Source organism: Lycorma delicatula, chromosome 4 (genome assembly GCF_047948215.1).
Source record: "Lycorma delicatula isolate Av1 chromosome 4, ASM4794821v1, whole genome shotgun sequence".
Classification (NCBI taxonomy): Eukaryota; Metazoa; Arthropoda; class Insecta; order Hemiptera; family Fulgoridae; genus Lycorma; species Lycorma delicatula.
The window spans coordinates 29203482-29217037 of NC_134458.1; the positions used below are offsets into that span (position 1 = coordinate 29203482).

The following is a 13556-nucleotide window of genomic DNA, read 5'->3' on the forward strand; positions in this document are numbered from 1 at the left end:
GGCGGAAAGGAAAATGGGGAAAATGAAAAGGGGAAAAGGACAGGGTAAAAGGGAAAGGTTAAGTTTTGTGAAGTTGCGTAATGTTCATTTTGTTAATGTTTTATCAAACTTTCAATTGTGTTCATTTAATCTATATATATATACTCAAATCTATCATTAGCGAAGTATTGCTGTGTCTGTTAGTAACACAATAAAAATAATAAAAAATAAGTGTAGAATATATTAATTAATACTCCACTATTTTTTTTTTACATTTATACACATATCCTTTTTTTTTAAAATACAGTTTGTTTATAATTACAGTGTAACCCCGTTTACCCGGGTCCCGTTAATCTAAAATACTAAAATACCCTGACCGATTAAACATCGGGATATTTATTTATATCTAGAAATTCTAGAACCCTTTTTGAAACTTTTGTAAGTTATTCTGTTTTTTTCACGTCGGTAGATAATTATGAAATATTCACGTAAAATGAATGTATTAGCTTTATCATAGTCAGAGAATTTAGTTTTTTCATATACATTCATTAGTAATTAAAGTTTATGTATTATAAACCCAACAGTTACGTTATACATTTATAAACAAGCATAATGTGCTGATGCGTAGCACATTGAACTGACCGGCCTACTCCGCCATCTAATAAATACGAGCGATTACTTAATGTATTGTAGGCTTATTTCTTTAAAATTTATCGTATTTTAAGTAAAAATTGATCTTTTATTAATACTTACAAATTTATTAAATGCTGTAATTAAAAAATAGTTTTTTTAGAATCCGGGACCAGCAGCTGTGTTTCCTTCTTCTCCAACGCTTTCACGAATTCTTTCATTTTAAAAGGTACATTGTATGAGTAATTATACTCAGTTCTGAAATTTAGTAGACCTTCAAGTTCTGCTTTTTTCGTCCGAAAATCTTCATCTTAGTTAGCCGTTTTGCTGACCTTTTCAAAGTGATTGGCTAATAACTGCAATTACATTTGGAGTGTTTCATCTTCATCTTGAAGACTAGTTATGGGAGCAAAGTCTTTACGCCCACAAATCACCTTCACTTTCTTCCAAACATCTGATACAATAGTATTTCTGTCAATGAATGACAGGTATTGCTGCCAGGATCGTTTTTTAGAGTCTATCATAAGTCTTTTTGCATACGCCCTGTATTTTTTAAAGGCAATTAGATTTTCTAGTGTTGGACGTTTCTTAAAAGCGTATACGCTTTTTTCTTTGTTTTAATAGCTTTACTTATTCCATCGTTCCGCCACGGAATAGGTCGCTTCTTAAGTTTCCCAGATGTTTTGGGAGTTTATCTTGATGCCGAGTCAAATACTGTATTAGTTATACCTTATCCCAGGCGTCGGAAAACAGATCACGGACGTGGGGTTGGATTTATCCGAGGCATTATTTTTTTTTTTTTTTTGTAGTTTCAGGGGCATCGACTACTGTGGTTATTAGTCTCTTCCACAACAAAAAAGAAAAATAAAAAAAGATTTTATATCCTCCCAGTACGAAAACTCTAGCGACATAGTCAAAGTACATAATAACTTTTTCTTCCTCGAAAAACAAAAACTCAGGTGACATAGTGATCGACTAGTCTTGTCAAAATAAAAGAGAGCATCTAAAAAAGACTTGTCAATGGTTAATGAAAACCCCAAAAACACAACATAACAAGGGTGTAAAGGCCCTTGTCATTTTAAAATATTTTTATCCATTGCTTACGAAATTTAGTCAATAACTGTCAAAAACAAAACTTGTCAGTGATGTAGAATGAAACACACATCAATAAAATCTATTAAACGAAAGCATGACAAGGATGTAAAGGGTCCTTGTCGTTTAACATCACACGAAAAAACACTTATATTCAATCTTAAATATCTATATTAGTTTAAAAACAATTGAAATTATATTTATTTCTAAGAAATCTCAATTAAGATATTTGATCTTACTCTGTTAACTTTTATCGCCTAGGTTTTCCTTTAGGCCATCCTTTTTTCTTGCTCTTCTACATTTTCCTGACGGCCTCGAAGTCGAATTCTGCTGTGTCTGATCCTATTAATTATATACACCATAATCAACTTAACCATAATAAACGCATTCAAAAAAAATAATATCAATTTTTTAAACCAAATTAATACTCAAACAAATTTAACAAAAGCATCTCTAATAATTTCATCCGACATCGATCCCTCAATTCCTCCGGTAGAAAGCACGGAGGATCTCCTGCTGCCGGTATCAGTTGATACCAGCTCCATTGGCAGAGCAAGAAGCACATTACAGAGAGTGCGTAGGACGGCCGAATGTCTCGCCCTCTCAGATAAAGGCCTCTGTGATTTCGGAGGCTCCATTTTAGCTTTCCCCAATCTTCCTTCTCTAAGATAGGTATGTCCATTTTTGCGGATCCCGGAGTTGGGATTTGTTCAATCTGAATTTGGTTTCAGGTTACTTCGTTTGCTTTGGACTTTGCGTCTCCTTTGAGTTAGTTGAAGGCTCATTTTTTGTAGAAGTCACACGCTGTTGCTTTGGCAGGTCTGCTTTTGTTTTAGACGACTTTGGGCTGTTGTTCCTAAATGTTCGATTCCCTAACCGCTGATTAATGATTCCTTCTACCAACATTGTTATAACTGGCGCCAGTTCTGTTACCACGTCCTTTGGTTTGACGGTGGCTACAGGAGCAGCAGCAACCTGTGCATAGGTCGTGGTCTTTGGTGTTCTGCTACGCACGATTTTCTTAGCTTCGAAATAACTAACCTATTGTACGGTCTTTACTTCCTGAACTAAACTAGACTAAAACTAAATATTATTTAAAGATGTAATTAAAATATATAAAGCGCATCATTTTACAATTAACATCTCATTATACAAATAATATTTAAAGTGCGTAATTATTAACTTAATTTAAAATGGGTAAGATTGTTTTTTAAAGTTGTTTCACTCATCCGAATGATAAAAAAGATAGTGTAGAATGAAGATGGCTAAAAATATGAAAAAATTAGAATCCGTATAGTAAACTATAAACATACAACGCGGTATGATCACAATGAAAATTTGGCGAATATTTATATAAATCCGTTAGGCTTTATCACTGACGCAAATGTGTTATCATTAGATAACTTTGAAATAAATAAGTTAATTAGTAAACAACGTTATTGTAATATCATAAAGCACGTGAATTGTGCACAAGTCTCTAACATTTCCCGATTACGCGTTATGACGTATTTCCAGCACGTGGACTTTTTTTGTGTTTTTGGAGTGGTCAAAGGTCAAGTTTTTTTTAATGATGTCATGGGGGTGAAAGTTTAAGGTTGTCCGACCTGGAACTGGCATTTCTACGTTAATCTTGATTTGTGTTAAACTTAAAAGTGTTACGTATTTCAAGTTTACCTCTTCATTAAATCTAAACTTACTTCATTAATACTTACTTCATTATTCGCAATAATATTTTTAATAACTTTGAGTGTATTGTAATCAGCTACTTCATATCTAGATGCGTTAGCCATAAAATTTACGTCATATATTTTATTTTCATTAATGTTGTTTGTATTATATATAATGTTCCAAACAAAGTATTAATTTATTTTTACTTTCTAAGAAACTTAAGATGTCAAAGAAGATTTGTTAATTTATAAATCTGTATAAATGTGTGCTTTTAAATTTGTTATGTATTCTACGTTAAACGTAGAAAGAAACATTTCTGTTACACATCTAAAGAAGTTTACAAATATTCCTCTTTGAAGTTCTAGAGAAATAAATAAAGAAGAGGATATTCCTGTTTGTGAACTTTGCTGTTATTCGCCTACGCAGTTATAATTTGTTTCGAGTATTTAATGTATCTGACACTACTTCATTTACAAATGCATGTCTTTCGAAGACTGCGGTTCAAACGAACTCGACGAGTACGATTCCCTTCTTATATAGAGTAATCTGATATTACATGTAAAAATAAATACGCATTGAAATACAAGTTTTATTAACTCCCGCGTTTCAAAAATTAAATACAGTAAAACCTGAGTTAACAGAATTTCGCGGGACCGAAAATATTTTCCGTTGTGAACAGGATTCCGGTGAATGCAGGGATGAACTAGCGGGCTATACAATTAAAATTTTCGTATTTTAATTTAAATCTTAAATTTAGGAACTGATAATTTTGAAGAATAACGAATTTCAGTGCCTTAAACTAATTACACTTTAATCAGTAAACATAATTTAAATTAACCTAAATGTAATTTATTATTGTTCATTATGTAGTTTAGTCTTCAGTACAAGAAAAATAATTGTTTTTTTTCTTTTTTACTGAAATTTTACTTTCAACTACTCTGTTTTCTGTCAACATTCAGGCTTTAATAATTATGTTAAACAACTCTGAATCATTTGTTTAAGTGAAAATTACTGAAGGGCTAGGATGTTGGATAACGCTAAAAGCGTTATCCAGCATTAAATATGTTGGATAACGCTGCATGGTATGATCTAGTTTTTGTATCGTTCGTTGCTGTTGCAGCGTTACTATTACGGTCCTTGTCATCGTAATCGCTTTTGTCTTCGTCGGTTTTCTCTCGGTGGTGGTCAATAAATTCATCATCTGTATTCTCTACGTTAGCCTCGGTCTCTAATAAGTTGTCCATGTTAACAAAATTTTTAGCAATTATATTTTCATAAGACGCCTGTTCAGTTCTTCCTGCAAGTCATCAAATGTCGTCGTCACCTCCGTTTCTGTAGCTGTGTGCAATTGAAAGTTTGTTTTTTGGAAGCAGTGTTGAACCGTCTCTGCCGATACGCATTTAAATGCTTCCGACAGCCAAAAAAAATTATATCGTCGAGCACAGATATAGATTTAGATTGATATAGATTTATTGAGTAGTTGACCGTGCCGTTTCAGTAGATGCTAACAGAGATCTCATTAAAAATCTACGGCAGTGTAATTTGGGACATTTAATTACACCCTGATCCATAGGCTGGGTAACGCTTGTCGTATTTGGTGGAACCCAGTTAAATTAAAATGGCTTAATGCAATATCCGGATGACATGTGGCGTTATCTAAAAATCTTTGCGTTTTTCCAGTTCTCCTGTCATAAAACCGCAAAGAGAAACCGTCAACGTTTCCTTGGAATGCTTCCCTCCTGTACAACGTTCTCCTTTCAAGCAAAGAGTCTTACTCGGTAGTACACAATAAAAAAGTACGGTTTCGTTAGCCGTTTGCAATATTTTTAGGTTCGTAATATTCAGTCAAAGTAGCAAGTTTTGTTTTCCAGTCGGTTACTGTCTCGTCACACACATCTCCAGCCTCGCCACATACTTCTTTAAACACAATTTGATGTCTCTTTTTAAAACTTTTCAGCCAACAGTTTGAAGATCCAAGGAACCAAACTATTAGTTCAGATGTTTACTTTTAACAACTAATGAAACTGGAGGAAACGATCAAAGAAAAACGGCCAGAATTGGCAAATCGCAAAGGAATTGTGTTCCACGAAGACGATGGTTGGTAACACTTGTTCCCTTACATATGTTTGGTAACTCGTGGAAAATTATTGGAGCACGGCCGGGAAGTGATGTCATCCCTGATAACCCTGATCTTGCACCGTCAGATTACCATGTATTTTGACGTTTGAAAAATTCTTTGAACGGTAAAACTTTCACTAACGATGACCTGAATCACACTCGGTTCATTTTTTTTCTGATACGGACCAGAAGTTCTATGAGCGCAGAATCATGAAGTCGACAGAAAGATGGCAAAAGGTTATCGGACAGAATGGAAAATATATAATTGATTAAATTCTATTCCTTGGATAAAAAATTGAGCTTTATTTCCCACTAAAACACCGAAGTTATTTTCTTGTCAACTCTACAATATTATGACTGGTCAGAAGGAAAGCATAAACGTTCACTTGGAGGAGGTTATTGAAGATCACACAACCGCTTAATAATATTAACTATCTGGGTGTATTATAAATACCGTACATAACAATTATAATAATAAAAAATTATTTTGAAATAAGTGTTATTAATACGATTCTTCACTTTTTTAATTAATTTTTTTCTGTTTTTGTTTTGAGATCAATAGTTAAAGTTTTTACTATTAAGAATAGAACTTTTCTTCTGCTTAAAATGGTACCTTTCTCTGCCACATTTTGGCCTGTTTTGATTTGAATTAGATCGATTTCTGAAACTGGAGATTTTTCTACAGAATTTCTCGTATAAATATTTTCAGAATTAAATTCTCTACAAAATTTGATAGAAATTATTATTAGTTTATTGACACGTTAACAAAGATAATTTACGCCGAACCTAAAAAAACTTTTTTTTCTTGATTCCACCTTTTTGATCTTTGAAACTTTCTTGAAAAGAATACGGTTCTGGAATCTGTTTTATTTAATTTATCAGACCACAGAACATTTAAACCACCGAGTTTTCCCATAATTTGGGTTTCATGAATTTCAGAACAGCTTCACTATACTCTCGGAACAGAAATAAAGGAGAAATATTTCGCTAGCCATAACGCGTAAACAAAACGTTTCCTGACATGTGTTTGTAGGAACTTTTATCTGTAATTACTGCCCGCATCAGTTCCTGAAATATTGCTAGGCAATCTTGAACCATTCCGTTATATTAATTGTCAGCGTATAGATCGATCGACATACCGAAATTTTCCTTGAAAACTTGAAACCGTTCTCCACTATGATCTGCCTGGTTTCTCCCACCGTGTCCGGTCCGAAGCCTTACCCTTTTGCCTTACTACAGGGATAAGGATTCACAGTAATGCTTTCGGAGGTGAATTGATTAAAAAATTAAAAAATATATATATAGATTTAACTACGAGTATTAAAATATGTAAAAACGCGTATTAATATATAAATATTTATTTTTTTAAGTGCTATCGACTTCTATTGTCATTACCGATAAATACCAACCGATAAATGCCAACAGCATGCACTGAATGTTGAAAAGGTAAATCAGTCGTTACTTACCTTTATTCTATAGTTATCTGCGAGAACCGATTTATAAAAAAGAACATGGCACACCTTTTAATTTCCAAGATGCTACTCCCTGAGACGTTCTTGTTGACTGTAAAATTTTCCGGTTGGCGGTTAACCGTCTTTTCGAGACTTAATATTTGTGTTGCATTCATTCTTTATTGATATAAACATTTGGTGCCTATGAATGATTCTACTAATAGTTACAATAAGTCAAATGTGTATCTCGTAGTTAATATTGATTAAAAAGAAGCTCTGCTTTGATCATTTTTCCTTCTTTTATATCAACGAGCCCGAGAATGTAAATAGTCTAATTTTTGTACGAATACACAACGACAGTTTTTTAGTTCTAATTGTCGAAGGATAAATTATGGGGTACATGATGCTTCCTTCTTTAATTAATACGGTTTATTTTTACAACTAAACAAAAATATGTGAATTCGTCTACGAATTCATGCCCCCTGTACGATATAATACTGAGTAATGTCCTTTTTTTTAAATAAAACAGAGAAAAATTCTTTAAAATTAAAAATTGAATTTAATCTTAAATAGATTTCATTCATAACTACACATGACGATAGCTCTGCTTTATAATTTGCTGCTACTAAACCCCGTTTTTTGTAATCTACCGTTCTCAGTGCAGTATACTCTAGTATTTAGATGCAAGCTCATTTAAACACTGCGAAACGAATACATAATTTTAACGGTATTGTAACTCTAATATATCAATAGTACAATATGTCTAATAATATTATTTGTATCGTTTCACAATTACGAATTGTATATTCTATCGTACGTCTCATTCTCTAGATGTAATAACGACCAGAGTTCTAGAAGAACTAGAACTCTGTTTTCCTGTTGCAAAAATTTCCACTGCTTTGTCCTTTTTTTAGCAAAACGAAAAAATTGATCTTTTTTGTTTTACAAGAAAACCTCGACAGATAAAGGATGGAATACGATCTCTTGAATCGAGGCAGAAATGCGGTAACTCATTTCCCGTAAGATCTCGCCCGACACTAGAGAATGAGACGACGCGCATTAAAACTATTTGTTTCTCTTTTAATTATTTTAATTTTTGTATTTTGTTTTGCTCTTTGTTTCATGTATCGATTCGACCGTACCGGACGATAGCAGTTCGTATGGAACGATTTTTCAGAAGAGTACGTATCTACAGACCGGAAACACACGTATTATCCGTCGGTAATCATAAATGACCGTTTGTACGAGTTGAAAATATCTGATCTTCCAGCTATACCTTATTTTCCAGTCAATTCATTTTACGAATGGACAGAATTTCGGTTTTACGGTCTTCGAAGCGCCACAGCTTACGTACTTGTGTTCGATTTATCGAATACCGATACGTTTCAGTATATTAGGACATTGCGCGATCAAATAGCTGAGAGTAGAGATATTAGAAACGTACCGCTTCTTGTAGTGGGAAATAAACAAGACCTTTTGGTGAGCGCAGGTTCTTCGGCGACTAACTGCAGAGGTAATAATAGTTCTTGCACGGCCGGTCATTCGAGCGGCAACACTTCAACGGTACCGGCCGTCGGTTTATCGAATAGCGAGCGAGATAGACGGAGAGACATTATGAATCTCGTTAAAAAACACTGGAAATGCGGTTACGTCGAATGTAGTGCGAGATATAACTGGCGGGTCGTAGCCGTTTTTAAAGAATTAATGAAAACTATCGACTCTATGGAGTCGGCCGGCGGTGGAACGCAAGGACATAAAGAAGTCTGTTCGCCGATGATCGACAATATACACGAAGCTTTAGACAGAAATAAATGCTCCATTTTGTGACTGATTTTTCCGGTTGTAAATAACGGACGAATTCACAACGATTCGAATTCATCTACCGTAAATAAATCGGTACTAACGATATTAATAAAATTATATTTTCATAAAACTTTTAAGGATTTAAAGCGATAATTTTAAGAAAATTTTAGGATTCGATTCCTCACGTATTAATAACAGCAAGATTTCTACCTTAATCCTTCGAATGCATCACCTAAAGAGGTGATATTTTTCCGTCGGTGCGACTATTTATTCACCTATATTTTGATAATTATGGCATGAAAAAACACATTTTTAAACGTTTGTATACAAGAAAATTTTATGTCTTACTGAAACCGATGGCAATTTTTCCGAGTTAGAAGTATGAAAATATCAGTCACAAATCAAACTATAATCGTTTGAATGAGAACTCCTAGTTTTTATAACCAGCTCGACATCCGCATTTTCAATTCGTTTGACCCCGACCTTCCTAGCAGCGCAGGGATGGAACAAAAAACTTGTTCAGGGTGTATTTAAACAAATATATAACCTTTGCACTTATTCTGCGCTGGTTTACTCGGCTAAAATAAAATTAAAAAAACAAAAAAAAAACAATAATAATAAACAGAAAATATTTTTGCTTTCCAAGATAGCCGATAATAAAGGTTATAGAAAACGATTAATCTCTAATTACAGTGTTTTTAAATATCGTTCCGATCCTAATAATGATAAAACCGTTTTTTCTTAGTAAATGACTTCCATTTAGTCCAAATTCGCTTCAGCTTATCGTTAAAACGAAAAATATTTTCAAGATGCTATATCATACTGATAATATAAGAAGAGTAGGAAAATACTCTGTAATCTCTGAAAAAAATTTTTAGCATTCATTCTTGTCGGTTCGACTCGGTATTATTTTTGAGCTGCTCACATGTCAGATTTTACTTTTACTTCCCACCGGTTATAGTATGTAATGTAGGAAAAGCATCTCTTTCAATAAAAAATGATCTGTAATTCTTGGCACTTTGAGGTCCCCTACATCCAAAAATACTAACATTTTGGTTAAAAAATTATGCGTGTCGGCGTCTAGTCGCATTAAACTCAGGAACATTCAGATCTACAGTGACAGCATTTACAGATAACTTATCTGATAGGAGGAGGAATGAGAAATGATTCTATTAGATTTCTTTTTAAATCAGACAACAAGAATGAGGGAGCGGTATACCTAGAAGGTGATTGTACATAAAAATTTCACGAAAATATTTTAATTAATCAAAAACATAAGTAATACTATCAGGAATATCAATGAAAATAATCCACAGAAGCAAAGAATCAGGAATATCAAAGAGGGTGAAATCAGGGAGGAAGTCAGAAATATATCTGTCACTTGGGAAGAAGTAGCTTAAACAGTAAGGAATTTTACTGATCGGTTCAGTAGTTCCTAGAATTAACCTACAAAAAACTAACCTCTCTTTACAGCGTTATAGACTTTAAATCCTTTATTTTTTCCTCTCAAAGCATTTTAATAAATTGGACATTTAGTAAAGACGTTTTTTCTAAATCCACAAGAAAAGGTTTGATTTTCAATTAAAAAAAAAAAAAAATGCTTATATCCTACAGTTTTGTCTTGGTTATGACGTACTTTGGTAAAATTGCTCTGACTGCTTTTGAGCCTACACACAACAAATTGTAGAAAGATGCAACTCGCAAACTAAAATAAAAAAAAAAAAAAAAGATGAAAATGAAACCTCGTCTCTAAATCGTGCAAATAGTTTCTTCACGCTTATCGATATAGATTTTGGTCGCATAAATAAAATCAGAAAAGCAATAAAATTATGAAATGGTCTGAACTTGGTCAATAGGTCTTTGTTAAAACACTGCAAATTGAGTCAGGATACTTCTGTAATTGCAAAATAATGATGATGTTTCAGATGCAAAGAACTGTGATCAGTAGATTCTATGGCAGTTTTTGTTCATCATTTACAATCATAGCTGTATTCATCAATCATCTTGCTGTAATTAATGGTTTAGAGTGGTAGCTTTAAAATAATAATAAAAAAAAAAGAAAAACAATAGTAATGTAATAGATAATACAAATTATTGAATACTAAAAATAAAATATTAATTTGTATTTAGATAATCTAAACGATAGAAATGATGTGCCAAAATTTTGTTATTGTTAAATTATATTTAATTTAGTAAATAAGAAAAATTAATATGTATGAACCTACATAATGTATGGATGAGTTTCTTTTAATTTAAAATAGTTATTTGTATAAAGAAGTAGCATGTATATGTAATCTTTAACATATTTATATGTTAGTTTAAATAAAATGACCTATTTTTATAATTTTTATTTTCTACCAGTTCAATTAATATAGTTGATTTAGTTAAAACTGTTAAAAAAATATTCTGTTATTGGATAGAATAATGCTTAATAATTTATGTATAATTCTAGTACAGCAGTCTATATACTTTTACATTCCTGAGCTCCTTTATTCTATGAAAACTTTAACTGTGTAGAGTTTCTGTTTGTGTGGATTTTAATTAATATTCGTATTTATAACATTACAGTTTGTATTTGAGAAATATATGAGTTATTTATTTATTTTCTTTATGTGTAACTTAGGAATAAACTGTATTAACTTAATAAAGGAAGGGTAACTCCTCAATTATTAGATAAAAAATTCTGATGCAAGCACTCGAGCAGAAAAAATTTCAATGGTTTGGCAAAGTAAATAGTAATTGTGTTAGACATACTGTCCTTTTGTTATCGGTTATTTAATAGCTAGCTATTAATCATTCAAGTGCTTTTTTCAGGTCTTTGATTGATTAATAGTGTCAAAGTTTTTACCATTATCAACTTTTTGAAAAGTATATGTTAATGGAGAAAACATGACCAAAAGGTCAGCACAGGAATCTCTCAACCAGGCTTGAAATTTGTTCAATTACTTGACAGTTTTTAGAGAGAAAGGAACATAATCTGTTGTTACATTTTAGGAAAATTGAAACTAAGGGGGGGGGGGGTGTTAAAGGAACGTTTTCCAAATTTTTCTAAAATACTATTTTAAAGTCACTACTGATAACAGCATTGCAACATATGCTTCTTCCAAGCAATATTTTTACTTCCTGCATCTCTTGAATGCAAAGCTTTTTACCAAAAGTTATTTTAAAGCTGCATACTTGTTTATCTAAAATTTAAAACAAAAGAAACTCAAAATCATCTTAATAGCTTCAATTTAAGGAAAATTGTTCTAATTATAATAATAAATTTTAAAATTTAACTTATCTATTTTAATGAAACAATTAATTTTTCTCTATGATGTATAACTGTTTCTCCTGCCTACCTGTCTTTTCTCATCTGTCCATGAAAGAGAGGTATAAAACAGCAAAAAGGTTTAAAACATAAAAAATCCAATATTTTTTTTTATTTAACTATTTAATTTCTGCACATTTTATATATTTTGTTAGAAAAAGACATTCTATAATTTGGATGTGTAATACTGGATTTGTTTTTTTATCTTTTATTTATAAAATTTTGAATTCTTATTTGCCTCTCCTTATTCTCTTTTAATTAATTGCTTTCTTTATGAAAAACTTTTATATCTCTTGATTTGTTTAGTTATGTTTTTAGATGAATACTTGCTCACATTAGAATTCGCTGTTGATTCATCATGCAAGTAATAATATAATGTAGATGTCTGTAATCAAAGCCATGGTTTTTATGATTATTTACACATCCTCAGCACTGATCGAAGAATTATATTAAGGTGTATAACAGACATTTAGGTTATACAGATGTACATATAAAGATATGAACAAAAAACAATACCTAATGTTAAGCACTATAATACAGAGTTGTAAAGAAATATATCCTTTCAAAAGCACTGTTTCAAAATATGATAAAGTAGCGTGGTAAAGCTACTTAGCATGCCATCCTAAACTCTGAGTATAGAAAGCACAGATGAAGGGAGTGCACTTCACAATGTTTGGAAGTGGTGTTTAAATTGTACAAATGATTGTTTCGCAGTTACCCTTGCAATAAATTATCCACACCTATCACCCTGTGAGAAAATTGTACTGGTGTATTTGGGTTACCATGGATTAAAAATTTCTTTAACTTCTAGAGAAAATTAGTGTCATGAGTGTGTGTAAATGAACATATGCCATGCGTCCTGCTCAGGCATTTCTAGGCAAATTTTCTAGATTTCTACTTTTATCTCCTTAACTCTAACCATCTGCCTTTGTTTTTCAATGCTTATCATTAAAAAAAGTAGAAATGTATGTGATCTATTAAAGACAAAATAATTTTTAACTCTGGAATATATGAAGACATATCTTTTACTTCTGCTTACAAATTTTTTAATCTTCTATAAGAGAGACAATCTGGGTCAGAAACATAACAGAGCAGTACTTTAAAAATAAGAATTTATTTAATGATCAAAAATTGTAAAAATAAGATATCATTTAATAGTTTTAATTACAACTAGCTATCATAATATTGTGTTCAGGTAGCACAAAAGCGCTTACCTTTCTATTGGGATATCATTGGGTTGAGATTAACCTATACTAGTCTAAATATTGTTTCCACAGTATTGTCTTCTCCTGTATTTTGTTATCAGGTTCTAATTAGTCCTACATTGTGGCCTGCTGAACTTAGAATGTAACACAGCTGCATGTACATTGTCACTTCATTAACAAGAGATACAGCTACTGATAGATCCTGATTAAATATAGCAGAAACAGTTGCCTTTAAAACTTTCTGACTATTATACAATTCACTCACTTAACATAAAATTTGGAAAAAAATAAACATCCGCC

At 32.1% G+C, this 13556-nt stretch overlaps 1 protein-coding gene across 1 annotated transcript in view; it reads left to right on the top strand.

The window, feature by feature from the left end:
* LOC142322823 (ras-like protein family member 10B) overlaps positions 1-10083 on the top strand; it is a 647348-nt gene extending 637265 nt beyond the window's left edge. Inside the window, exons 3-4 of the mRNA XM_075361895.1 lie at positions 8091-8460; positions 8536-10083. Coding sequence (XP_075218010.1) covers positions 8091-8460; positions 8536-8765 — 600 coding nt within the window. The 3' untranslated portion in view covers positions 8766-10083. The remainder of the gene's footprint in view (positions 1-8090; positions 8461-8535) is intronic.
* Positions 10084-13556: the final 3473 nt, after the last annotated feature.